Source organism: Heteronotia binoei, chromosome 1, assembly GCF_032191835.1.
Source record: "Heteronotia binoei isolate CCM8104 ecotype False Entrance Well chromosome 1, APGP_CSIRO_Hbin_v1, whole genome shotgun sequence".
Lineage (NCBI taxonomy): Eukaryota > Metazoa > Chordata > Lepidosauria > Squamata > Gekkonidae > Heteronotia > Heteronotia binoei.
Genome location: NC_083223.1, coordinates 15945424 through 15971688, shown reverse-complemented (window position 1 = coordinate 15971688; position 26265 = coordinate 15945424). Strand labels below are relative to the sequence as shown.

At 47.3% G+C, this 26265-nt stretch overlaps 1 protein-coding gene across 2 annotated transcripts in view; it reads left to right on the top strand.

The window, feature by feature from the left end:
* RCAN2 (regulator of calcineurin 2) overlaps nt 1-26265 on the top strand; it is a 101631-nt gene that overhangs the window by 25618 nt on the left and 49748 nt on the right. The window contains exon 1 of one of the 2 annotated variants that reach the window (XM_060257689.1): nt 16255-16345. The exons of the other annotated variant lie outside the window; for it this stretch is intronic. Coding sequence (XP_060113672.1) covers nt 16259-16345 — 87 coding nt within the window. The 5' untranslated portion in view covers nt 16255-16258. Of the gene's footprint in view, nt 1-16254; nt 16346-26265 lie in introns of those variants that run through there. 2 annotated transcript variants of the gene reach the window in all.

Here is a 26265-nt window from a genome sequence, read left to right as displayed (position 1 = left end):
TTGTTTCCGCTGATATTACTTGCTTTTGTCAGCCACTCCTTAAAGCTGTGGTAAACCTGGGCAGTATGATAAAAAGTAGAGACATCAGCCTGCCAACAAAAGTCCGTATAGTCAAAGCAATGGTATTTCCAATAGTAATGTATGGCTGTGAGAGCTGGACCATAAGGAAGGCCGAGTGCAGAAGAATAGATGCTTTTGAGATGTGGTGCTGGAGAAGACTCTTGAGAGTCCCTTGGACTGCAAAGAGATCCAATCAGTCAGTCCTAAGGGAAATCAACCCAGACTGTTCCCTGGAAGGTCAGATGCTGAAGCTGAAATACTTTGGCCACCCAATGAGAAGGGAGCACTCACTGGAGAAGACCCTGATGCTGGGAAAGACAGAAGGCAAAAGAAGAAGGGGATGGCAAAAGATGAGATGGCTGGACAGTGTTACTGATGTAACAAACACGGATTTGAGCAGACTTCGGAGGATGGTGGAAGACAGGAGGGCCTGGCGTGACTTGGTCCATGGGGCTGCAAAGAGTCAGACTTGACTGTGTGACTGAAAAAAAAACAACTTTAAAGCTCTGGCGTTGCCAGTTGGATCCTTGCTAAAGAAGCAGCCAGACAAAGCTAAAGTTCCAGCAGCTCAAATGCTGACACCTAAGAAAAGAGGAAATCGGAAGAAGTGCACTGCAGTTGTATTGAATTCTGCTTTGCGTTAGCTAAGCAGTCACTGAAACCCAAACTGCTTGAGCTTGAAGATTCAGGGCCAAGGGCAGATCTCTAGGTTTGTTGTTAGGGACACTGGGGGTGCTATTATAAAGTGAGCTCAGCCAGCTCTGAATCAACCAAGAACACTTTATTGCAAGAAGAAACAGTCACAAACAGCACAGGCTCTTCACTCGTTATATACACTCTGGTCATGGTTAACCATGCTCCCCTAGCAGGCAACAGTTGCTCCTGTTGGCTCACTCCAGAATCTTTCATTTGCATCTCTTCTTTACAAGTTGTTACATGTCTAGCATCCTGATTGGCCATTACTTCCAGGCTTCAGGATCCTGGTTTGCAAGGAGTGCCTGTCTCAAGTTCAGGCAACAAGACCCCAGTACAATACATAACAGGTGCCTTGGGGTGGGAGGGTCAGCCACAGATCCCCTTTTCTTGGGCTGCAGGCTGCCCCACACTCCCTCACCCCCTTTCTGCTTCCTTTCTTCCTGCCCTCTTGACCTCCACCTGCCCTTCTCGTACCCCCACCACCCACTGGCTTTTGAAGGTGGCACAGAGTGGCAAGCTGCAGTATGTAATCATAGAAGCCAATCATAGAATTACAGAGTTGGAAGGAACCTCCAGGGTCATTTAGTCCAACCCCCTGCACAATGCAGGAAATTCACAAATACGTCCCCACCACCACCACGTCCCCAGTGAAGCCTGCTCCACACCCAGAAGATTGGGGTGGGGGGAATCCCTCCAGGATCTGTGGCCAAACTGGCCTGGATTAAAATTGCTGCCCGAACTCAAAGTAGCAAACAACATTTCCCTGGCTGGGTAAGAAAAAGCCACGAGAACCAAGCACTGATGCAATCCTTCCTGCCCTCTTTCTCGTGATCTCCTTAAGTTCACAGAATCAGCATTGCTGTCAGATGGCCATCTGGTCTCTGTTTAAAAACCTCCAGAGAAAGGAAGCCCACCACCTCCCAAGTTAGCCTGTTCCACTGAGGAACTGCTTTAACTATCAGGAAGTTCTTCCTAATGTTTAGCCGGAGACTCTTTTGATTTAATTTCAATCTGCTGGTTCTGGTACAACCTTCTGGGGCAGCAGAAAACAACTAGTCCAAGCTCTGTTCAGAACCTGAGTTGGATCCCTGCAGAAGATGGGTTCAGGTAGCCGGCTCCAGGTTGTCTCAGCCTTCCGTCCTTCTGAGGTTGTTAAAATGAGTCCCCAGCTTGCTGGGGGGAAAGTGTAGATGACTGGGGAAGGTAATGGCAAACCACCCCGTAAAAAGTCTGCCATGAAAATGTCACCCCAGGGTTGGAAGCGACTGGTGCTTGCACAGGGGACTCAAATCCCCTTTTATTGCAAGGAGGAACTGCCTATGATTAGCCACCGAATCTGGGGTGTACAAAGCTCCCCCCCCAGCAAGGTTTTATTAGAGGACTGCATTCAATATAGAGAAAGTCAAAAAGAAACCCCCTCCCCCCAAAAAAAAACCTTTTACGAGCTGAAGATTACAAGGCAAAGAAAAGTGATAAATGTTTCCCAAATGCATCTGAACGAAATTTATTCCTTAACAGATGTTACATGCTCTTTAATAAGTCTCCAGGACAGACCAGCGTGGGAAGCCCTGCTGCTTCTAGGCAAGCTAGGCGATTGCCTAGGGTGCTGGCCTTCTGGGGGTGCCAAATTAGGCCCCCCGAATGTGACTTGGTTGTGGACATAATGGGGGCCCCAGTTTGGCACCCCCAGAAGACCAGCGCAGGAGCACAGTTCTGGCTGGTTTAGAAGCAGAGGGTGTGGCCTAATATGCAAGTGAGTTCTTTGTGGGTTTTTCTACAAACGCCCTGTATGGAACAATGGTGATTTCAGGGGGGTGTGACCTAATATGCAAATGAGTTCCTGCTAGACCTTTTCTTAATAAATAAATAAATAACCCTGCTCCGTCACGATGCCAAGCAGACAAGGTAGCTGTTAGAAGTTGTGTGCGTTTTAGAATAAAAATTCCTAAAACCCTCAGCTTACAAAAAAACTAGTAACCTTTGCGGAATGTGTTGTTTTGCTGAAAATGATGGAGTACCCAAAATGGAATTATTACCTTATCGTGAGCAGCCAGAGGCAGAACCGGTGCCAACAGTGGAATAAAATGCATTAGCAAAGGTGCAGGAAGCTTTGAAAAACTGAAAACAAGCCCAGCTTCAATTAAAGCCATTTATCTGGTTAAAAAATGGGCTCCTCAGGTTCACGCAACGATGCAAAACTGCTGAATCCTGGCTAGTTAGCCTGAGCCAGAATCTGGGCAGTAATACTGGCTCTTGTGTTGGAAAGCCATGACTGTCCTATGTTCATTTAATGCAACACACACATGCACATATTACTGTGGTGCATAAATGGCTCAAGTGTATCTCTACAGCCTGGGTGGGCAGGAAACTTTCTCTCATGCTACCGCTTAATTCCCTGAGTTGGCACAACTTGTGAAGGGCCTAACTGCTAGGGTAGAGTAGCCAAGTCTGACTCAAGAAATATCTGGGGACTTTGGGGGCGGAGCCAGGAGCAAGGGTGTGACGAGCAGGACTGAACTCCAAAGGGAGTTCTGGCCATCACATTTAAAGGGACCAGGCTCCTTTAAATGCCTTCCCTCAATTTGGAATGATAGGGACATCTTGTTCTGAAATCTCATAGAATTGGACCTCCTGGTCCAATTGGGGTTTTTTTTTAAGAGAGACACCAGATACTATGTTGCTAATTTGGTGCCTCTGCCCCCAAAACAGCCCCCCCCCCCCGAGTCCCAGATAACCATGAATCAACTTTCCATTATATTCTATGGGAATCGGTCTCCATAGGGAATAATGGAATACCCAGCAGACATTTCCCTCCCCCTACCCCCGCTTTCTGACGACCCTGAAGTGGAAGGAGGGCCTCCAAACCGGGGGATCCCCTGCCCCCACCTGGGGATTTGTAACTAGAAAAAGGGATCACAGTAAATGGGACAAACGATGGAAGTTAAACAACTGCTGTAATGAATAACAAAATTTATTATAAGCATTTAAAAATCTTCATATATTTAAATGCTTCGCATTTAAAATTTTGCATAGTTCATGTTGTAATAAAGGTCCAATTTAAATATCCATTCATGTATTTTAATACTTCGTATTATAAATTTTGAATACTTCATGTTGTAACAGAGGTCCAATATTGACATTCCCATATTGCAAAAAAAGTCTACGAGCACCCGGATATAGGCCCATTTAATCAGTAGACTTCCTCAGGAGTAATGCCTTTCTATGTTTTTTCAGACATTGTTACATTGCCTCTATTGGGGATTTTACATAGAGTAGATGCACAATATTGTAATTATCTATGAATTCATGTATATAACATATTTGTAACTTTGTAGTGAGTGTTCCAGTTGGTTATGGGGTTTCAGCCTAGAAGAAACTGTTGTAAATCTAGAAGCCTTTTTTTCAATGTTATACCTTTAAGAATCTTACAGGTAACACACAGCTGCATGGTGTTATTAGAATTGGCCCTTAAATTTCAGTCTCTTGTGTAGGGCAATTGCCAGTAAATTCTAAGAGGTTTTGGTTTCAGGATAGGCACAGTACTGGCCTGGTTAAAATCATGCACGTAAGTGTTCTGAGATAAAATTGCTGCATAAAGAAGGGCTTGCTCGATATTAAAATTAATTATAAAGAAAATAATGGCCATCTAAAGAACAGCTGGCTGAATATATTCATAGAGGGCTATTGGCCAGCAAAACCCAGAAGGCTTGAGCATCTGGTTAAATTAATCAGTTTGAACTGGCTCTAGCTCCTATATGACAAATATACACACTTAAGTGTCTTGGAGTGGTAAGTTTTTTACTGAAATAAAAACTTTAGAATTTTTAGTTCCATTCAGCTTTGTGCTATCTTTTGCTTTCGTTATTTTGGTTTATTCCAGAATGAGAGAAAAGATGTGATAAGAAGAATATGAACATATGATAGCTTTGTTCTATCTTTTGCTATCATTATTTTGGTTTATTCCAGAGTGAGAGAAAAGATGTGATAAGAAGAATATGAACATTTGATAGCTTTTTGCTATCATTATTTTGGTTTATTCCAGAATGAGAGAAAAGATGTGATAAGAAGAATATGAACATTTGATAGCTTTGTTCTATCTTTTGCTATCATTATTTTGGTTTATTCCAGAATGAGAGAAAAGATGTGATAAGAAGAATATGAACATTTGATAGCTTTTTGCTATCATTATTTTGGTTTATTCCAGAATGAGAGAAAAGATGTGATAAGAAGAATATGAACATTTGATAGCTTTTTGCTATCATTATTTTGGTTTATTCCAGAATGAGAGAAAAGATGTGATAAGAATATGAACATTTGATAGCTTTTTGCTATCATTATTTTGGTTTATTCCAGAATGAGAGAAAAGATGTGATAAGAAGAATATGAACATTTGGTTGGTACTAGTGGCTGTTAAACCTGAAAAAACATAGAAAGGCATTACTCCTGAGGAAGTCTACTGATGAAATGGGCCTATATCCGGGTGCTCGTAGACTTTTTTTTGCAATATGGGAATGTCAATATTGGATCTCTGTTACAACATGAAGTATGAAGAATTTATAATATGAAGCATTAAAATACATGAATGGATATTTAAATTGGACCTTTATTACAACACGAACTATGCAAAATTTTAAATGCAGAGCATTAAAAATATATGAAGGTTTTTAAATGGTTATAATAAATTTTGTTATTCATCACAGTAGTTGTTTAACTTCCATTATTTGTCCCACCTGCGGATTGGCAGCCCTATGCTAGGGGCAGAAATAGGTAGACCAGTGGGTGGGAAAATTAAAGGGAAAAAGACCACTGTTGTCTGAAGGATGTGATGTCAGTGGCATCACACCACCCTAGGGTTCAGCAGCAGTGTTATGGTTTTCCATAGAAGGACAGAAGATTCCCTGAAAGGAGCAATCTGCAGCCTCATAGCCTCAAAGCAGTAGAAAGGAAGAGATGCCCAGGTCTTGACCTGCCTGACTTTCTATAGCCCCTTGTGGAGTCTGAGGCTGACAGCACCAGGTACTTCACTTCCAACATCTACAAGGTTGGGAATCTTGACACTTCTGACTCAGATTAAAGGTCTGTTCTCCTGCAATGATGCAGGCTCCAAACGGGAACCTAAATCCCAGTAGTAGACTATTAATTACCACCAGGGGTGGAATTTTAGCAGGAGCTCCTTTGCATATTAGGCCACACCCCCTGATGTAGCCAATCCCCCAAGAGCTTACAAAAAAGAGCCTTGTAAGCTCTGGAGGATTGGCTACATCAGGGGTGTGTGGCCTAATATGCAAAGGAGCTCCTGCTAGAATTCCACCCCTGATTACCACAGAACAGTTTTGCAAGTATAGCTGAAACAAAACCTTTGCGCTCTTAAAATGCAGTTGCAGAACTGTCCGGCATGAGAAGACAGCAATCTACGCGGCCTCTTCTAAGATTCTCAGACCTTTAGGTTGGGATGTTTTGCTCCGTCAATTCAAAGGTAGGCGTTGTCCCTCATGGCAGAAATCCCTTGATCCACAAGAAAGCTGAACTTTTAAAAAACTCTGCTTTATGGCTTCTTTTCCAAAAGCTCAAAGACAATTTAAGGTAAGGGTTTTGCAAGCACAAGTAAATCCTGAGGTCAATTCTCACACATTTCAGAGAATTAGTTTACATTTGACAAAGCTTTTGGGAGTGAGATGGGGGTGGAATCTGTTTAACCAGGGCTTTTTTCCCCTGGAAAAACGAGTGTCAACTCTCAAGAAGAAAATGAAGGAGAAACACATGGATGCTTCTCATTAATTTTTTAAATATTTTGTGAAAATTTTGTTTCCAAAAGAGGTTTTGGAACTCTGTTCCACTTTTTTCCCCCCAGGGAAAAAAAAAGCCTTGTGTATATAACCTATTGTAAATCCGGAAACCTAAGTATCAAGTATTTCTCAAAGAGAAGTTCAGGGTTATTTTTGAAGAACGAAGACAGGAGAGAGAGTGTGTGTGAGAGAGAGAGAGAAACTGATTTGTTCAGTTTGCAATTCAGTGAAATTCAAGATGGAGTCAAAGTCAGAGCCAGCAAAGATTGATTTGCTGAAAGTTGTTGAATTTGTCGCTGCTGCCTATTTACTGTGAAATCTGAGTTACTCTTCGCTAGCCTGGATAGCCCAATCTCGTCAGATCTCAGAAAGTAATCAGGATCAGTCTTGGCCGAATTCCAATTTATTACGGTCAATTGACCAACATTAACAATATACAGAATCTCATAGTCACAGACCACAATTTTGACTACATAAAAACGTTCTCATATTCAAATTCCACCAACGTTAAACTTAAAAAATGGCATTATTAACCATCTCTACTTTGTTAAAAACTTCCGCTTATTTATGGCTAAAAAGCCCAATATTTTGCTACTGCCTGAGTTACAGACTTCTTAGTATCTTCCAAGAAGTATTTCAGTAGCACAACTTCTGCAGATGATTATCCAGAAGTTTAAATTTAGAGAGTAATGGAAATTTTAACTGATGTCTCTCTCTGGAATAGAGCTCACAGTGTAAAAGAATAAAGCGGAGTCAGGTAGCGCCTTTAAGACCAACAAAGTTTTATTCAGAATGTAAGCCTTCGTGTGCTCTAAGCACACTTCATCAGACAGTAGACTGGAATGGCAAGCAGTCCTAAATATAGAGAAAATGGGCGGTGAATCAGCATGCAGAATCATGGACATGTCCCTTAGCAGATTAAAAGAATCACAAGCCCGGGCTTAGAGACTGCCAGCCTGTGTCCACTGGGCTAAAAAACCAAAAACAGTAATAAATCTGCTATACTGGCATTTATTACTGTGGGGTTTTTTTAGCCCAGTAGACACAGGCTTGGGCTACCCACCCCGTAAAAAGTCTGCCGTGAAAACGCTGTGAAAGCAACGTCACCCCAGAGTCGGAAACGACTAGGCTTCCCAATCCCCAGGTCCCAGCGGGGGATCCCCTGGTTTTACAGGCTTCCCCCTGTTTCCAGCCAGCTGGCCAGCGGGGGGAAGCCCCACCCCCATCTATTATTCCCTATGGAGAATGATTCCCGTAGGGAATAATAGGGAATTGATCCGCAGGTATCGGGGGCTCTGGGGGGGGGGCTGTTTTTTGAGGTAGAGGCACCAAATTTTCAGTATAACATCTAGTGCCTCTCCCCAAAATACCCCCCAAGTTTTGAAATGATTGGACGAGGGGGTCCAATTTTATGAGCCCCAAAAGAAGGTAACCCTATCCTTCATTATTTCCTATGGAAGGAGGGCATTTAAAAAGATGTGCTGTCCCTTTAAATGTGATGGCCAGAACTCCCTTGGAGTTCAATTATGCTTGTCACACCCTTGTTCCTGGCTCCACCCCAGTGTCTCCTGGCTAGGGTTGCCAAGTCCAATTCAAGAAATATCTGGGGACTTTGGGGGTGGAGCCAGGAGACTTTGGGGGTGGAGCCAGGAGACATTGGGGCGGAGCCAGGAACAAGAGTGTGACAAGCATAATTGAACTCCAAGAGAGTTCTGGCCATCACATTTAAAGGGACAGCACACCTTTTAAAATGTCTTCCTTCCATAGGAAATAATGAAGGATAAGGGCACCTTCTTTTGGGGCTCATAGAATTGGACCCCCTGGTCCAATCGTTTTGAAATTTGGGGGATACTTTGGGGAGAGGCACTAGATACTATATTGAAAATTTGGTGCCTCTACCTCAAAAAACAGCTCCCCCAGAGCCCCCGAAACCTCCAGATCAATTCCCCATTATACCCTATGAGAAGACGTTTCCCTCTCCACCCCCCTCCCCCCCGCCCCCCCCCCCCTTTCTGGGAAATCTGATGCAGGAGACAGAACTCACTCACCTCTGGAGGTGCAAAGGCACATGGTCCTTTGGGGGCGTGGCTGGGCTCCCCTCCCTTCACCGGCCAGCTGACTGGGGGCGGGAAGCAGCCCTTCCCCCCCCCCCCGCTTTCCCTTTTATGGCCAGCGGGAGGAGGAGGCTCCAAATCGGGGGTCTCCAGGCCTAGCGGGGGATTTGGGACCCCTACTCCTAGCTCCACCGCCAAAGTCCCCAGATATTTCTTGAATTGGACTTGGCAACCCTAGAAACGACTGGTGCTTGCACAGAGGACTACCTTGACCTTTAGACGCAGGCTGGCAGTTGCTAGGCTAAGGCAGTGGTCCCCAACCTTTTTGGCCCCAGGGACCAGCTCCGGAGCCAGCCCACTGACCGCGGCCCAGAGCAGGCAAGGTGGGGGGAAACAATTCGGCCTCCCCCCACCCCCACGGCGCCTCCTCCCTCCTGTTTTCCTCCCCCATTTTTCTCCTCCCTTCCTGCCCCCCCCCCCCGCAGCCTTACCGCTTCCTCCTCCCTCCTCCCCCCCATGCAGCCTCGCCACCTCTTAAAGGTGCCACTTGACTCCTACTTTGTTCTACTGCTTCAGACCAACACGGCTGCCCACTTGTAATGATCTATGTAATGTGAGTGACAGTTTCAGCATCCTTTTCTGAGCATATACAGCATCTTTGGTAGATAGGCTAGCGAAGAAACCTTCCTTGCAATACATACTGATCAGTCTTGGTCAGTATTTGCATGGTTAACCTCCGAGGAGGTTGAGGGTGGCCACACAGAGACAGGCCGTGGCAAACCATGTCTTAAAAGTCTCTTGTCTTGTAAAGCGGGGTTGCCGTAAATCAGCTCAATGCCCCTTTCCACAACTACCACCAGCAGCATCGCGAATAGGACTGAATTTTAACTATAACTGAGGCTCTTCTTTTCTTTTAAATCACTTTAATGGATGTTTTGATAATAGACCAGAAGCAGAACTACATCTGTTCACAGAGGACTTCATTTAGTGACTAATTTATCCTGGCCTTGTACTTTTATACTATTTCTTTGGGGGTGGGGGTGGGAATGGTAATAGGTTTGGTTCGAAAGCTATTCAGTCAGTGTTTCCTCTAAGCTGTGAAGTCTTGTGAGCAAAATTTTTACTTTGTGAGCTACTGGCAATAAAATTGTGAACTACTGCATAAATTACTTTGTTTTGGGGCCATTTTTCCTGTGCTAAAAAAAGAAGACGACATTGGATTTATATCCTACCCTCCACTCCTTATCTCAGAATCTCAGAGTGGCTCACAATTTTCTTTATCTTCCTCCCCGACAGCAGACACCCTGTGAGGTGGATGGGGCTGAGAGAGCTCTCACAGAAGCTGCCCTTTCAAGGACGACTCCTGTGAGAGCTATGGCTGACCCAAGGCCATTCTAGCAGCTGCAAGTGAAGGAATGGGAATCACTTAACCACTACACTAAACTGGCTCTCGCAGCCACCTAGAGAGCCAGTTTGAGAGCCAGTGTGAGCCAGAGGCTAAAAAACTGTGAGCTAGCTCACACTAACTCAACTTAGAGGGAACATTGTATGCAGTCCTGTGAAAAGACCATATCACCACATGAATTAACATCTTTGTTTAATGAATATTATGCAGCAGCCGCTTAGTCTGAGTAAATAGTGCTGTGTGCTTCCTGGTGGTTTTGCTGGGGAATAAAAAGTGAAGGGAAGAGTGTTAAAAACTTGCTTTCATAGAGCCAGAAACATAGGGCTGAAACAAGTGAAATGCAGAACGGACCGTGAACTGTTGTTTCATAAATCACATTCTCAGAAGGCACTCAACTTTGAGCCAGACAGGTTGGTAAGAAGGGTATAACTGTCCCTCTCAAAGACCATTTTCTTTTTACCTCAGGCGACCATCTGACACCGCTATTTGGCTTGTTAGGGGAAAGGGGCTTTGTATCTTTTTTTCCCACAAGATGTCGGATACCTCCAGGAGGGCATATGATATAAGGAAAACAGCACAAAGGAGAAAATATTAAAATTAGGGTTTGTGAGGAATGGGGTTGAAAACAAGATGGTCGGAATGGCTAAGGCAGGTGGTGTGGTCACATTTGAAATACTGGCCAATTTCCCACTCACCTTATGCCACTTTCACGTTCCTCTTCTCAGTGGGGTTTCTTCCTGATTTCACACTATCTGCCCTGGGGCTGCAAGTAATGCTGGCGTTTTTGTGTAGCAAACAGAAACCTCTAAAACCAGTTTCTGTTTGCTGCGCGAAAACGCCGACGTTACTTGCAGCCCTGGGGCAGATCGTGTGAAATCGAAAGGAAACCCCTCTGAGAAGAAGAACGTGAGATCGGTGTATGGTGAGTGGGAAATCGGTCGCTATGTCGCTGGATCTCGGAAAGGTACTGGGAGGCTGAGAACAGACGGGCATTTTGTGGCAGCAGGGAGGCATCCCAAAACAGGATGGCCCCAAAAGAGCCGTCCCGGAGCCTCCCCACGCTCATCCGCATGCTGCCGGCATCCTGTCTGTGAGGTGGCTGGGCACTGCCACACGGGAAGGTGACTAGGAAGCTGAATTCCTTTGTTTTCCCCGGGGGGGGGGGGGGGGTAACTCTGATTGGTTTAATTTAAAAAAAACCAGAACAGCTTGGGGCGGCTTGATAGCTCCAGACTGCCCATTTGCCTCACATGCGCCCTTCCCCGTCCAGACGGCAATCCAGCGACTGATGGCTGGCTCATATATTTGCTACCACTTTCAAAGTGGTAGCTTTTTGAGCTGGGTGGAGCGGCTGGAAGGACGAAGTGAGTGTGGGATGGGATGGAAATGCCCGGCAGATGTTTGTGTGTGGAGGGATTTTTTGGGCTGACTTCAGAGGCGTCTCTGAGTCGGCCCAAAGTGCTGGTCTGTAATCAGCCAAAAAGGCACAGAAGTGTATTTCTTGTGAGGAAGGGTATATTCCCCCCCTCCAGGAATTTATTTGACAAGTTAAAGTAGAAATCATTGGTGCTGTGGAGACCAGCGAAGGACTGCTCCATGAAGTAGCTGGATAGAACAGTGTACATGTGGATCTTTGATATGGCTCTTCTGGGCTCTGTTCCCCAATGTGGCACCTTCTTCTATGCTCCAGGAAAGAGAGCAGGTCTGGAGCCCAGTAAGGCTTGCGGCTGGCTTTTGGTTTCCACCTAGAGAAACCTGTCGCCAGAGAATACTCCCTCTAAGCTGCGGAGTCTTGTGAGCAAAAATTCTAGTTTGTGAGCTACTGGCAATAAAGAGGTGAGCTACTGCATAAATCAGTTTGCCCTGGGGTCATTTTTTCCTGAGCTGAGACAAAAATGGGTGAGCCAGAGGCTAAAAACTGTGAGCTAGCGCACACTAACTCAGCTTAGAGGGAACAGGCTGGTAAAAGGGGTAAAATGGAGAAAACAGAGGCTTTGCTCTGTAGTTCCTGTGTGATTGAGCAAGCCTGGCAAAGCAAGCTGTGATGCAGGAGGAAGCAAGAGAGAGGGAGAAGGAAGCAGATGACAGCCAGTTGCTCGGGGGCCTGATGGAAGCCCTCCGGAGGCCTATTTCGGCCCCTGGGCCACATGTTTGACACCCCTGAGTTAGTGTATCAAATCAGCAGAGGCGTTCTCAGCCATTGGCCAACCAGGGGAGTCGACGCTGGACTCCACACTGGCTGCGGGCCCCAGTCAACTGCAACCTCGCTCTCTTGCATCACCTCTCCTTTATGAACAGCAGGGTCCTGCAGCTTCCGGCACTCGTACTTATACTGTCTGGGAATTGAGTAGCCAGTTTCCAGAGGCAGTGGCAGCACCCACCAGCCTTGGAAGAAGAAGAAGACTGCAGATTTATACCCCCCCCTTCTCCCTGAAACAGAGACTCAGAGTGGCTTACAATCTCCTATATCTTCTCCCCCTACAACAGACACCCTGTGAGGTGGGTGGGACTGAGAGGGCTCTCACAGCAGCTGCCCTTTCAAGGACAACTCCTGCAATTGCTATGCCTGACCCAAGGCCATTCCAGCAGGTGCAAGTGGAGGAGTGGAGAATCAGACCCGGTTCTCCCAGATAAGAGTTGTTGGAATACAAGTTATTTGCATTCCAGTCATTATAGAGTTAACTTGTGTTTACCTGAAAGAGGAAATGATGTATTGTAGCCTAAACCCAATTCGGTACCAAGTCTTCTAAGCCCCATGTAAACAATGTATTGGTCAGAAAGCACACTAGGTGTGAAAAGCTTTGATGTTGTACCCAAAGCTGAATTGCTCCTTTTCCTGTCTGCTATTCTCTGGGAACAAGAACTACCAGACAAAGAGTAATAAATCGTAGCCATGTAGAGATCAGACGTAGTTAGCCATGCTAGTAAGCGAAGTTACTGTATGTTTCTTTTTATCCCAAGTACCTTTTCGTGATGGTTTTCTAGTAAACTTTATTTCTTTTGATAAGCTTAAGCCTCGTCTCCATTTATTGCCACTCCACACCTCTGAATTTTTAAACGAATATCCCAACAAGAGTCTGCACACTTAACCAGTACACCAAACTGGCTCTCACCCATTGCAGCCCCCTGGTGGAAGAGAAGGCAGAGGGTAGTGTCTTGACCCTGCCCTGGACATTTACCCAGAATCACTTAAGACCAGCCTGTAGACCAGGATGTGGGAGGTTTGGGCTCAGATCCCCACTCTGCCATTGAAGCCTGCTGGGTGACTTTGGGTCAGTCACTCTTCTCAGCCTCACCTAACTCACTAAAGAGCCCAATGTTCACACTGAAATGAGAAGCTTAATGCTGTGATTAGAGAATGTAGAACGGGGTTCCTAAATAATTAAGCCGTCAAACTGAAGAAAGAAATGAAACGTCATAAAAATGTAGAGAGACGTCTTTTCAAGGAAGCGGCTGCGCTGAAGCTACACTCCTCAAGAGCACCCACCTTGTGAATTTCAGTTGGACTGTTTCCAAGTTTGGACTTATATCTTTTCATTTGGAGACGGGTTTGTTTTTTTTTTGGCCCCTTGGGGTTTTCTGTTACTTTAAAAGGCCCTAGCACCGCCGGCCTCTATCATTATTGTATTATCTATTATGTGTTATACACAATCCTTATAATCTATTCTTGCAAACTGAAGGGCGGTGTAATGCTCGGCGGCTTTGATCAGTCACCTAACTCATAGGGCTGTGGTGAGGGTACTTTGAGGAAAGGAGTAACCGTGCACGCAGCTGACGGACTGGCCTTTGCTGATGTGTTACCGGCAGGGCCGGATTAACAATTAGGCCAAGTGGGCACCTGGCTATGGGCCCCCATGCCTTTAGGGGCCCCGGGCCAGCTTCCCCCACCCCTGATTTCCCCCCTGCTTGCAGCCCTCCCAGCCTGCACGCGCAGCCAGCAACATTGCCATTCTTTGCCCAACTTGCCCAGTGCAGTTGGTGCTGGCGTCATTGCCAAGTCTGCCTCTCTCTGCCTCTCCCCCGCAGCTTTGTCAAAGGGGCTTTTGAGAAAGTACCCGCAGGCTGCAGTGGAGTCCACGGGTGGCGGGGTGGGTGCTCTGATTCTGAGATAATTTGTGAGGGGGCCCTTGAAATGTTGTCTGCCTAAGGGCCTCCACAGGGTTTAATCCAGCACTGGTTATCTGAGACAGACAAATTGTTAACTTATAAAGTTGCACCGTTCTGCGACCCGGCGAAACTGCAGTGTTCTCAGTTATCTCCCCGTGCAATGCTGAATTGCAGAAGCATTGACTTAACTGGCGTGAGTCACTGTCTCTGTTTTGTGGGGGTTTTTTGCTGTAGGTGGTAACCTTGACGATGTCTTATGGGGAAGGTTGTGCAGGCTGATTGGACCACATTCCTTCCAGTCTCCCAGAAGGACCGCAAAGGGTCTTTGCATATGAGTGCCAGTCCATGGAACCGGCTCATCAGAACAAACTGAGCTCCCTCCCCAGTGCCAGTCCCCTACTCCTTATATCATGACTCAGGTTAGGGTCAGGTTTCACCACCTTTATTTCTTCTTCTGGGAGCCCCGTGGCACAGAGAGGTAAGCTGCAGTACTGCAGTCCAAGCTCTGTTCACGCCCTGAGTTCGACCCCGGTGGAAGCTGGGTTCAGGTAGCTGGCTCAAGAAGAAGAAGACTGTAGATTTATACCCCGCCCTCCTCTCTGAATCAGTCTCAGAGCGGCTTACAATCTCTTTTATCTTCCTCCCCCACAACAAACACTCTGTGAGGTGGGTGGGGCGGAGAGAGCTCTCCCTTTCAAGAGCTATGACTGTCCCAAGGCCATTCCAGCAACTGCAGGTGGAGGAGTGGGGAATCAAACCCAGTTCTCCCAGATAAGAGTCCGTGCGCTTCACCACTACACCGAACTGGCTCAAGGTTGACTCAGCCTTCCATCCTTTCAAGGCTGGTACAATGAGCACACAGCTTGCTGGGGGTAAAGCGTAGATGATTGGGGAAGGCAGTGGCAAACCAAAAAAATCTGCCATGAAAACGTCCTGATGTGACTTCACCCCATGGGTCGGTAACAACTCGATGCTTGCTCAGGGGACAATCTCTGCCAGAGCTATGGCTGACCCAAGGCCATTCCAGCAAGTGCAAGTGGAGGAGTGGGGAATCAAACCTGGTTCTCCCAGGTAAGTATGCAGACTCTCACCTGGGAGAACCGGGTTTGATTCCCCGCTCCTCCGCTTGCACCTGCTGGAATGGCCTTGGGTCAGCCATAGCTCTGGCAGAGGTTGTCCTTGAAAGGGTAGCTGCTGTGAGAGCACTCCCACCTTACAAGGTGTCCGTTGTGGGGGGAGAAGATATGGGAGATTGTAAGCCGCTCTGAATCTGATTCAGAGAGAAGGGTGGAGTATAAATCTGCAGTCGCCTTCTTCTTCACCTTTTACCTTTTTATTTCTTCTTCTGGCAGAACTCCCGTGCCTTCATGTGACAGGTAGATGTTTGCACAGGAGGAGAGAACCTCTTCGCCTGTTGAATTTCACGAAGCTGTTAAAAGCACCAGGAGTCCCGCCAGGAAAAGTAGGGGTGAGAGAAGCCCTTCACTCTTCCTGAAGAATATCAATACTATTTATTGCTTCATCACTGCAGTGCGGAACAGAGATTCGCCAGCCCTTTACGCTGCGCTCCATGTCTCTGTGTGTGTGGAATCTCGAAAGCAGGATGAATCCCTGCGCCAGAATGCTGTTTTCGTTGTCAGGAGAGGTGGGTGTAACCTTCCCCTCCGACGTTTTGCCAACACAGGCAAACGGCAGCGGGCGACGATGATTCAGTCGGCTGCCTAAATGGATTGAGTGCCGTTTTTCCCCCCCAGCTGCGGCCCATCGTGATGTTCAGTTTACGCCGCTTGGAGATAAGGAGGCTGGCGGGGTGTGTGCGTGTGTGCAGGGTGGTGGGGAGAGAGATTTCGCTCCTGCCGGGCTCCGTGGTGATGTCATCGCTTTGTGAGGACAGAAGAGCTCGGTGGCTATTCTCTGCGCTTCTTTGACTGGTGGCCGTGAAGCAGGAAACAACGTGGAAGAAGAACTGGCCTGTGTCAGCATCTCTGTCAGCATCTCTCGCGTCTCTGCCTCTCTCTTTTTAATGCAGTTGTTTTCAGCGCTGAAGGCGGGTTTGGGAGACTTAAAGCAGCAGCTGCCGTGTGGAGGTTTCCTCAGAACCCCCTACCCCTTGAGACAATCTTCACCTCTTCGATTGAGTCAGGGGGGGAATGCCAGCAAGGGCCATGGACTGTGATGTCTCAGCTCTGGTGGCTTGTGTCGTGGACGTCGAGGTTTTCACCAGCCAAGATGTTAAGGTATGCGCCCCCGTTCCCCTTTGGTAGCTGACGTCGCGTTGTCAAAGCGGATGAGGCCGGGATATTGTAACAGTGGCAAGGACGACGCTTGAGCAGTGTTCCCTCTAAGCTGAGTTAGCGTGAGCTAGCTCACAGGATTTTTAGCCTCCGGCTCACACATTTTTGCCTTAGCTCAGAAGAATTGACCCCAGAGCACACTCATTTATGTAGCAGCTCAGAGCTTTAATGCCAGTAGCTCACAACTTTAATGCCAGTAGCTCGCAAAGTAGAATTTGTGCTCACAAGACTCTGCAGCTTAGAGGGAGCATCGCACGAGTCCCTTATCTGAAGGATCTTGCGCGGTTGCATGAGCTTAAAGGATAGCTTTGAAATTGTCCTTGTGAGGGAAGAAAGCTTGCGTCTGAACGGGAAGCCGGTTGGTTACCCAGATCTCCGTGCTCTTTCCAACGGGTTGTAAAGCATGAATGAAATGATGTATGTTTCCTGTAGGCGTGCTTGGTAGTAAGGTTGGAAGCGATCCAGAAATGTTAAAAACGGAAAGCCGTTTTTTTGTGTTTTCTTTGCAGATTCTCCTTAGATTTTTGTGCGTTCTCTCGCCACACGCAAGTGTTTCGATGCAGCGTGGCTTTAGTGAAGCCGCAGTGCGAATCGCACTGCAAACTAAAGGGGGAGAGATCACCCAAATGCTTAACTTCAGCGCAACTCTTTGTGTAGAAGATTCAAAGGCTGGGTTGTTAGTGTCTCTCAGTGCTGATGTTGTCGTTGTGGTTTGTCTTTACACTGGGCAACTATGTCTCGAAATAAAAGACGCTTCCCTCTGTTTAGTTCTGCTGCTCGGTGGAGTTTTTAAAGAGGAACTTTAAATGTGTTCGTAGAAGGCAGGGGGGGAAGACTTCTGTTTAAATTAAGGAGATCCGTAAAGTGGAATCGATGGGCGCTTTGTCATTTCGCTTTTGGAGCTGTCAGAGAAGGCGAAACGAAAAGCAACCGACGCTGAGAGGAGGAAGTCTTTATTCCAGATGTTGCATCCTCTGGATTCCCAGCAGAAGGGAGTCTGAAGTGTAATAAGTCTAGTTCTTAAATCACTTAATCAGTTCCAAGAACAGCTTCAGGCCTTTTAGAACCACAGGCAGGTGATTTCATGGGTCCGTCCTTTGGCATTTCTTTGGCAGGGTGTTCTTTGGCAGGGTGTTCCAGTTAGAGGTGTTGTTAGCGCCTGTGCCCACAGGTTAGTAGGAGGAAATTGAGTAGGCAGCAGTGTTCCCTCTAAGCTGAGTTAACGTGAGCTAGCTCACAGATTTTTAGCTGCCAGCTCGCACATTTTTGTCTTCGCTCAGGAAGGATGGCCCCAGAGCACAATAACTTACGCAGTAGCTCACGACTTTAACGCCAGTAGCTCACAAAGTAGAATTTTTGCTCACAAGACTCTGCGGCTTCGAGGGAACATTGGTAGGCCGTGCTCCGTATTTCCACCTGTCTCTTAGCTAAGGCCAGACTTGGCAACAAATCCTGTGAATCCACCCCACCAACAGCGAACACCCCTCCCCAGCACCTGGAGCCCTCATCTGGCACTGGCTTCAAGGGGGAAGCCCCTTGCATTTGGGGGAGGCGTGGCTGTTTGCAGATCTGGCTTTGAATAGGTTAGTAAGAAGAAAGGGGCCGGTCCGAAGGCAGTGGGTTATTTCAGTGGATTGTTCTCAGATTGATCTCCTTCTCTTTGTAAAAGAAAGGAGGAAACGGTGTGATGTCAGTGGTTGCGACCATTTCACTGTGTTTGCAATACCATTGTAGGGTTGTGTACAGGATAGTCAAGCTGCTCTGCAACAGAAATAGACCGGGGGTGGCCAAACTTGCTTAACAGAAGAGCAACATAGACTAAACATCAGATGTTTGAGAGCTGCAGGACATGAACGTCAGATGGTTGAGGGGAGGGAAGGAAGGAGGGAGGGAGGGAAGGAAGGAGGGAAGGAAGGAAGGAAGGAAGGAAGGAAGGAAGGAAGGAAGGAAGGAAGGAAGGGAGGGAGGGAGGGAGGGAAGGAGGGAAGGAAGGAGGGAGGGAAGGAGGGAAGGAAGGAGGGAGGGAGGAGGGAGGAAGGAGGGAGGGAGGAAAGAAAGGAGGGAAGGACGGTAGGAAGGAAGGAGGGAGGGAAGGAAGGAAGGAGGGAGGGAGGAAGGAGGGAGGAAGGAGGGAGGGAGGGAGGAAAGAAAGGAGGGAAGGAAGGAGGGAGGGAGGAAAGGAGGAAGGAAGGAGGGAAGGAAGGAGGGAGGGAAGGAGGGAGGGAAGGAAGGAGGGAGGGAGGAAGGAGGGAGGGAGGGAGGAAAGAAAGGAGGGAAGGAAGGAAGGAAGGAGGGAGGGAGGAAAGGAGGAAGGAAGGAAGGAAGGAAGATGGGGGAGGGGGAAGAGAGAGATGGAGAGAAAGCAACTTTAGATTTAAATGCATTCTCCAAGCCGCCAGTTGGCTTGGCTTGGATAAGTGCCTTAAAGAGACTTTAAATGCCTTCTCCAAGCTGGCCAGTGGGATGGTGGGGGCTATGAGAGCCACACAATATGTGTGAAAGAGCCATATGTGGCTCCTGAGTGACAGTTTGGTCTCCTCTGAGCTAGACTTAAGTCCAGTAGCGGCTTAGAGACCAACCAGATTTTTGAGGTGGAAGCTTTCAAGAGACACAAGTCCCTTGGTCGTATCCGACAAAGGGACATTTGACTCTCAGAAGCTCGTACCCTGCCCTGCCCTGGATAGTCCAGGCAAGCCCGATCTCATCAAATCTCAGAAGCTAGGCAGGGTCGACTCTAGCAAGTACTTGGATGGGAGACCTCCTTGGAATACCAGCAGTCAGGAGGGGAGGGGCAGGCTTTCTTCAGCCACCTCTGAATATCCTCAAGGCCCCCAGTAGGGGTCAGTCACCAGAGGTCAACTTGACTTCCAGGTTCTTCTCTAGCAAGTGCTTGGATGGGAGACCTCCTTGGAATACCAGCAGTCGGGAGGCGAGGGCAGGCTTTATTCAACCACCTCCCAGAATATCCTCCATGCGGCCAGCAAGGGGTCAGTTACCAGAAGTCACCATGACTTCCAGGTGCACATACACATGCACACAAAACCCCAAAAATAGCAGAAAAGGAAGCTCCTGGGGTCCCGGTCCCACCTATTAAGAACATTAGAGAACCCATGTTGGATCAGGCCAGTGGCCCATCCAGTCCAACATTCTGTGTCATATAAGAACATAAGAGAAGCCATGTTGGATCAGGCCAGTGGCCCATCCAGTCCAACACTCTGTGTCACATAAGAGAAGCCATGTTGGATCAGGCCAATGGCCCACCAGTCCAACACTCTGTGTCACATAAGAACATAAGAGAAGCCATGTTGGATCAGGCCAATGACCCACCAGTCCAACACTCTGTGTCACATAAGAACATAAGTGAAGCCATGTTGGATCAGGCCAGTGGCCCATCCAGTCCAACACTCTGTGTCACATAAGAACATAAGAGAAGCCATGTTGGATCAGGCCAGTGGCCCATCCAGTCCAACAATCTGTGTCACATAAGAACATAAGGGAAGCCATATTGGATCAGGCCAGTGGCCCACCAGTCCAACACTCTGTGTCACATAAGAACATAAGAGAAGCCATGTTGGGTCAGGCCAATGGCCCATCCAGTCCAACACTCTGTGTCACATAAGAGAAGCCATGTTGGATCAGGCCAATGGCCCACCAGTCCAACACTCTGTGTCACATAAGAACATAAGAGAAGCCATGTTGGATCACGCCAGTGGCCCATCCAGTCCAACACTCTGTGTCACATAAGAACATAAGAGAAGCCATGTTGGATCAGGCCAGTGGCCCATCCAGTCCAACACTCTGTGTCACATAAGAACATAAGAGAAGCCATGTTGGATCAGGCCAATGGCCCACCAGTCCAACACTCTGTGTCACATAAGAACATAAGAGAAGCCATGTTGGATCAGGCCAATGGCCCACCAGTCCAACACTCTGTGTCACATAAGAACATAAGAGAAGCCATGTTGGGTCAGGCCAGTGGCCCATCCAGTCTAACACTCTGTGTCGCACAGTGGCCAAAAAAACCCAGGTGCCATCAGGAGGTCCACCAGTGGGGCCAAGACACTTGAAGCCCTCCCACTGTGCCCCGCCCCCAAACACAAGAATACAGAGCATCATTGCCCTGGACCAACAATACACTGTGTTCCAACAAGTTCCAACAATACACTGTTCCCAGTGACCAAGTTCCAACAATACACTGTGGCTAACAGCCACTGATGGACCTCTGCCTCCATATGCTTATCCATTCCCCTCTTGAAGCTGTCTATGCTTGTAGCCGCCACCACCTCCTGTGGCAGTGAATTCCACATGTTAATCACCCTTTGGGTGAAGAAGGACTTCCTTTTATTCCTTCTAACCTGACTGCTCAGCAATTTCATTGAATGCCCACGAGTTCTAGTATTGTGAGAAAGGGAGAAAAGGACTTCTTTCTCTACATCTCTGTCCCATGCATAATCTTGTCAACCTCTATCATGTCACCCCGCAGTCAACGTTTCTCCAAGCTAAAGAGCCCCAAGCGTTTTCACTTTTCTTCATAGGGAAAGCGTTCCGACCCTTTAATCATTCTAGTTGCCCTTTTCTGCACTTTTCCCAATGCTATAATATCCTTTTTGCGATGCGGTGACCAGAATTGTACACAGTATTCCAAATGAGGCCGCACCCTCGATTTAAGAGCCCGTGGCACAGAGTGGTAAAGCTGCAGTACTGCAGTCCAAACTCTCTGCTCACGACCTGAGTTCGATTCTGGCGGAAGCTGGGTTCAGGTTGCTGGCTCAAGGTTGACTCAGCCTTCCATCCTTCTGAGGTCGGTCAAATGAGTCCCCAGCTTGCTGGGGGGAAGGTGTAGAGGACTGGGGAAGGCAATGGCAAACCACCCCGTAAAAAGTCTGCCTTGAAAACGTTGTGAAAGCAACATCACCCCAGAGTCGAAAACGACTGGTGCTTACACAGGGGACTACCTTTACCTTTTTTATTAGGATACGGGCTGATTTGTTTTCAGTCCCCTTCCTAATCATTCCCAGCATGGCTCTGGCCCTTTTTATTAACCTTCAATGGAACATTCCTGCCCCCACGAAACACAGTCCCCCGTCATCCAGTCTCCCATGGACCGCTGGGCAGCTCCTCCTCCCCGGCTGGTGGCTCTCGTGGCTTGGTGTGGCTCCCCTGGGCGTCACGGCGTGCGTCTCCCGCAGCAGTGCTGCACATATTTCCAGCCAACCTCAGATACAGGGCCTCCCAGGCTGCGTGCGGCCTCCTGGGCTGGCACGGCCTCGTAAGGTGATGGTGATGATATTGGATTTATACCCGCCCTTCACTCTGAATCCCAGAGCGGCTCACAATCTCTTTTTCTTTCCTCCCCCCCCCCAACAGACACCCTGTGAGGTAGATGGGGCTGAGAGAGCTCTCCCAGAAGCTGCGCTTTCAAAGACAGCTCTGGGAGAGCTACAGCTGACCCACGGCCGTTCCAGCAGCTGCAGGTGGAGGAGTGGGGAATCAAACCTGGTTCTCCCAGATAAGAGTCCGCGCACTTAACCACTACACCAAGCTGCCCCCCCGCGCACACCTCCCCTGCTTCAGGAAAGGCCTGCCTTGGCACTTGGCTGGCCAGAAGGAGGACGAGGACTCACCGTGGGGTCACCAGCTGCATCCACACCGCTCGCCATTGGCCTGACCTGGGCCTCTTCGGGGACCTGTTCTAGGCCCTGGTCCCTGCTGTGCACGGCTGTGCTGGGTCCCGTGATTGCGGGGGTCATTCCTCCTCTCCTTTCCGTAGTAGGAAGCGGAACCTGGGAAGGTGGGGGGCGAGAGGAGCTCTTCACAGGCCTCGTTATGGGCAGGAGATCACAGGAGCGGAACTCCGGAACCTCTAAAGTTTATTGCGCTCTTTCTTTCTCAGGGTGTTTTTACATTCAGTTTGATCCAGAGTTTTAGAGTCTTCAAATCGCCTGCCGCTGTTCCGCTTTAATTATTTTCCTTTTACATTTAAGCGTTTCAATTTGGGGAGGGGAGGCGGTGTCTCTGATCAGAGGGCAGCCGGAATACCAGCGCTTAGTTAAATGTATATGATTGCTTGGAAATCGTGTCAGCACTGCAAAAACAATACAAATTTAAATGACTAGATGAGGCAAGCAATGATACGTAAAAAATTCAAGTGCTGTCAGTCCTCATGCAAATTACTGCCCCTTGTGGTGGCTTTTGGAGGAGTCTTTTAAAACGCATGAAAACTTCTACAATACAAGTTTGAAACGTCTGTAGAAAAAAGACCAGATCAAAACTAGTGTGGAGAAAAACGTTGCAGCAGCAGCTCCGAAACTCATCTCACCGAATCAAATGTAGATGCTTCGGGCAGCAACAATGCAAAACAGTTGTGAGAACGTTAAGTAATGTAAAAGGTGAGTTTCCAATGCGGTGATAGTCACAAACTGTCAATGTAAAAACACCCTTAAACTCCCCCCACCCTAAAAAAAATACTTGTTTCTGGGCTCCATTGTTCAAACCCCATGAAAATTTTGCCGAACTCTAATATTTCACAAACTTTCTAATATTTTCCCCCACCAAAAAAAACCAACCAAAAAACGGGAAAAGAACCAAAGTGTATAAAGCAGACAGATGGAAATCTTCATCGTGCCACTGTGGTCACATAGGAGAAAGTCATTTTAGAAGTATGATGGGGAGCAGTGTTCCCTCTAAGCTGAGTTAGCGTGAGCTAGCTCACAGATTTTTTTAGCCTCTGGCTCACGCATTTTTGTCTTAGCTCAGGAAAAATGGCCCCAGAGCACAATAATTTGTGTAGTAGCTCACAGAAAGTCATTTTAAAAGTATGATGGGGAGCAGTGTTCCCTCTAAGCTGAGTTAGCGTGAGCTAGCTCACAGATTTTTTTAGCCTCTGGCTCACGCATTTTTGCCTTAGCTCAGGAAAAATGGCCCCAGAGCACAATAATTTGTGTAGTAGCTCACAACTTTAAGGCCAGTTGCTCACAAAGTAGAATTTTTGCTCATAGGACTTAGAGGGAACATTGGATGGTAGGAAGGTTTTATGACGACCGTTCTAATTCAAGAAGCATTTAAGGAAGATGCAGAGCTGATATAATGGAGTACACCCGCTGGTGGTGTCAGGGACGTGTGGCCCGTCCAAATCAGTTATGCTAACGAATTGTGCTAATGAGCTTTGGCACCTCTTTTTCTATGAAACAATCCCGGGGTCCTGGGCTTGACTCATTATGCGTGGGGAGGAGGGACAGCAAGCGTTGCAACCTCTCCTTGCAACTGTGCTCACCTCGGGCGTCCCTCCCCCCAACAAAATTCCTTGCTATGCGCCCCACCAAATTTTAAATCCTGGCTATGGCTGTGGTTTCTGATGATGGACCCGAAGTATTCAGTATTAGCAGGGTCGGCCCTACCACTAGGTAATCGCCTAGGGCGCCGGCCTTCTGGGGGCACCAGATTGGATGTCCCCATGTGGCTTGGTGATGTAATCAGTTTGGGGGGGGTGTCAAGCATGCGACCCTGGGGCCGAATCAGGCCCCCGAGCAACTGACTCTTGTCTGTTTCCTTCTCCCTCTCTCTTGCTTCCTTCTGCATCTCAGCTTGCTTTGCAAGGTTTGCTCAATCACACCGGAGCTACAGAGCAAAGCCTCAGTTTTCTCCATTGGTTGAGGCTCCACCCCCTCCTGGTCCCCTGGGGAAGGAAGGAAAGAGCCAGAGCTTCCTTTGCCCAGTTCCCTGGATCCCATGGGAGAAATACAAAGAAAGCACCTTTAAGACCAACAATTGCTAATGTTTTACACATGTTTTAAGTTAAAAAAAACCCTTTAGCTCTGTTTGTCTGTGTCCTTTACCAAGTTTATATCTCTGCTACTTAATCTTAAATAGGTAAACACATGGCCCGGCCCGACACGGCCCAGCCTGGCCCGGCACAATCTCATTTATGTCAGATCCAGTCCTCATAAGACATGAGTTCAACACCTCTGGTCTAGGACCAGCCCTGAGTATTAGGCAGCTTCACCTAGCTTCTTAATCAAACCCAGGAACCTTTCCAGACTTTTCCAAAGAAATAGAAGATGTTGGATGGGACAGCGGGAGCACGCTTAAAGAACTGCTGCCCGTTGGTGCATCTAACAGCTGAACTGCATGTTACGGAATGTTTATTTTGTTATAAATGTATTTGGGTGCTGACTCAGAGGGTTTTTTTGTATCAGGAACTCCTTTGCATATTAGACCACACACCCCGCCCTGATGCAGCCAATCTTCCTGGAGCATACAGGCTGTAAGAAGAGCCCCATAAGCTCTTGGAGGATTGGCTACATCAGGCGGAACTCGGTGCTTTTCCAGCAGGAGGTCCTCTGCATATTAGGCCACGCCCCCCTGATGTAGCCAATCCTCCAAGAGCTTAGAGGGCTCTTAATACAGGATCTACTGTAAGCTCCAGGAGGATTGGCTACATCAGGGGGCATGGCCTAATATGCAGAGGAGCTCCTGCTAGAAAAAGAGCCTGCGGAAGATGGATTTGGTTCCCCCCCAGGCCAAACTGCTCCTGCGGCCTTGGCAGAGGATAGAATTTAATTCCTATTCATAGCTCATTCCAGGGCTTTTTTTTTCGGTAGAAAAAGCCCAGCAGGAACTCATTCGCATATTAGGCCACACCTCCTGACACCAAGCCAGCCGGAACTGCATTCCTGTGCGTCCCTGCTCAAGCAAAGACCTGGCTTATTCTAGTAAAGCTAAAACTGGCGACTGGATGTTTAAGGCAGTCCTGTTTTCCGTCCTATGACTCTTTTGGCGTATTTTTGCATTATTGCGAGTGTGTCGAAGAGACAGTGACCCTGTTGAAAATAGCTGGGGATGAAACATAGCCTCGTGCAGCTTCAGTGCCAGGGGTCTGTGATTCCCAGACATCTATTATTAGAAGGAATACTGAGAGGCACGAGAGAACCATTCATCCGCGTGCCTAGAAAGTAATTGGTAGATGGCGAAAGGACTGGCTTCCGCTGGCTTTGGGGAGGAAGTGCAGGGCGGAGAGGGGACCGATTTGGGTGGGAGGGGAAGGAGACACACACACCCCCCCCCGACCGCCCTGGACTGAAGGAAGCTGCAAATATGAAAACTTTGATCAGTCTTTTCTGGTCTGTGAAACGAGGGCTCAGGTGTAAACTTAGCTTGTTACTGCTGTTTAGTCTTTGCAAATGTAAAAACTTCTTCATTAAGCTGTATGCAAATTTGCTGTTCACCTGTGTAGAGGCATCTATCTATCTTATCTATCTATCATCTCTCTCTCTCTCTCTCTCTCTCTCTCTCTCTCTCTCTCTCTCTCTCTATCTATCTATCTATCTATCTATCTATCTATCATCTATCTATCTATCTATCATCTATCTATCTATCTATCTATCTATCTATCTATCTATCTATCTATCTATCTCTATCTATCTATCTATCATCTATCTATCATCTATCTATCTATCTATCTATCTATCTATCTATCTATCTATCTATCTATCTATCTCTATCTATCTATCTATCATCTATCTATCATCTATCTATCATCTATCTATCTATCTATCTATCTATCTATCTATCTATCTATCTATCTATCTATCTCTCTCTCTCTCTCTCTCTCTCTCTCTCATCTATCTATCTATCTATCTATCTATCTATCTATCTATCTATCTCTATCTATCTATCTATCTATCTATCTATCTATCTATCTCTATCTATCTATCTATCTATCTATCTATCATCTATCTATCTATCATCTATCTATCTATCTATCTATCTATCTATCATCTATCTATCTATCTATCTATCTATCTATCTATCTATCTATCTATCTATCTATCTATCTATCTCTCTCTCTATCTCTCTCTCTCTCT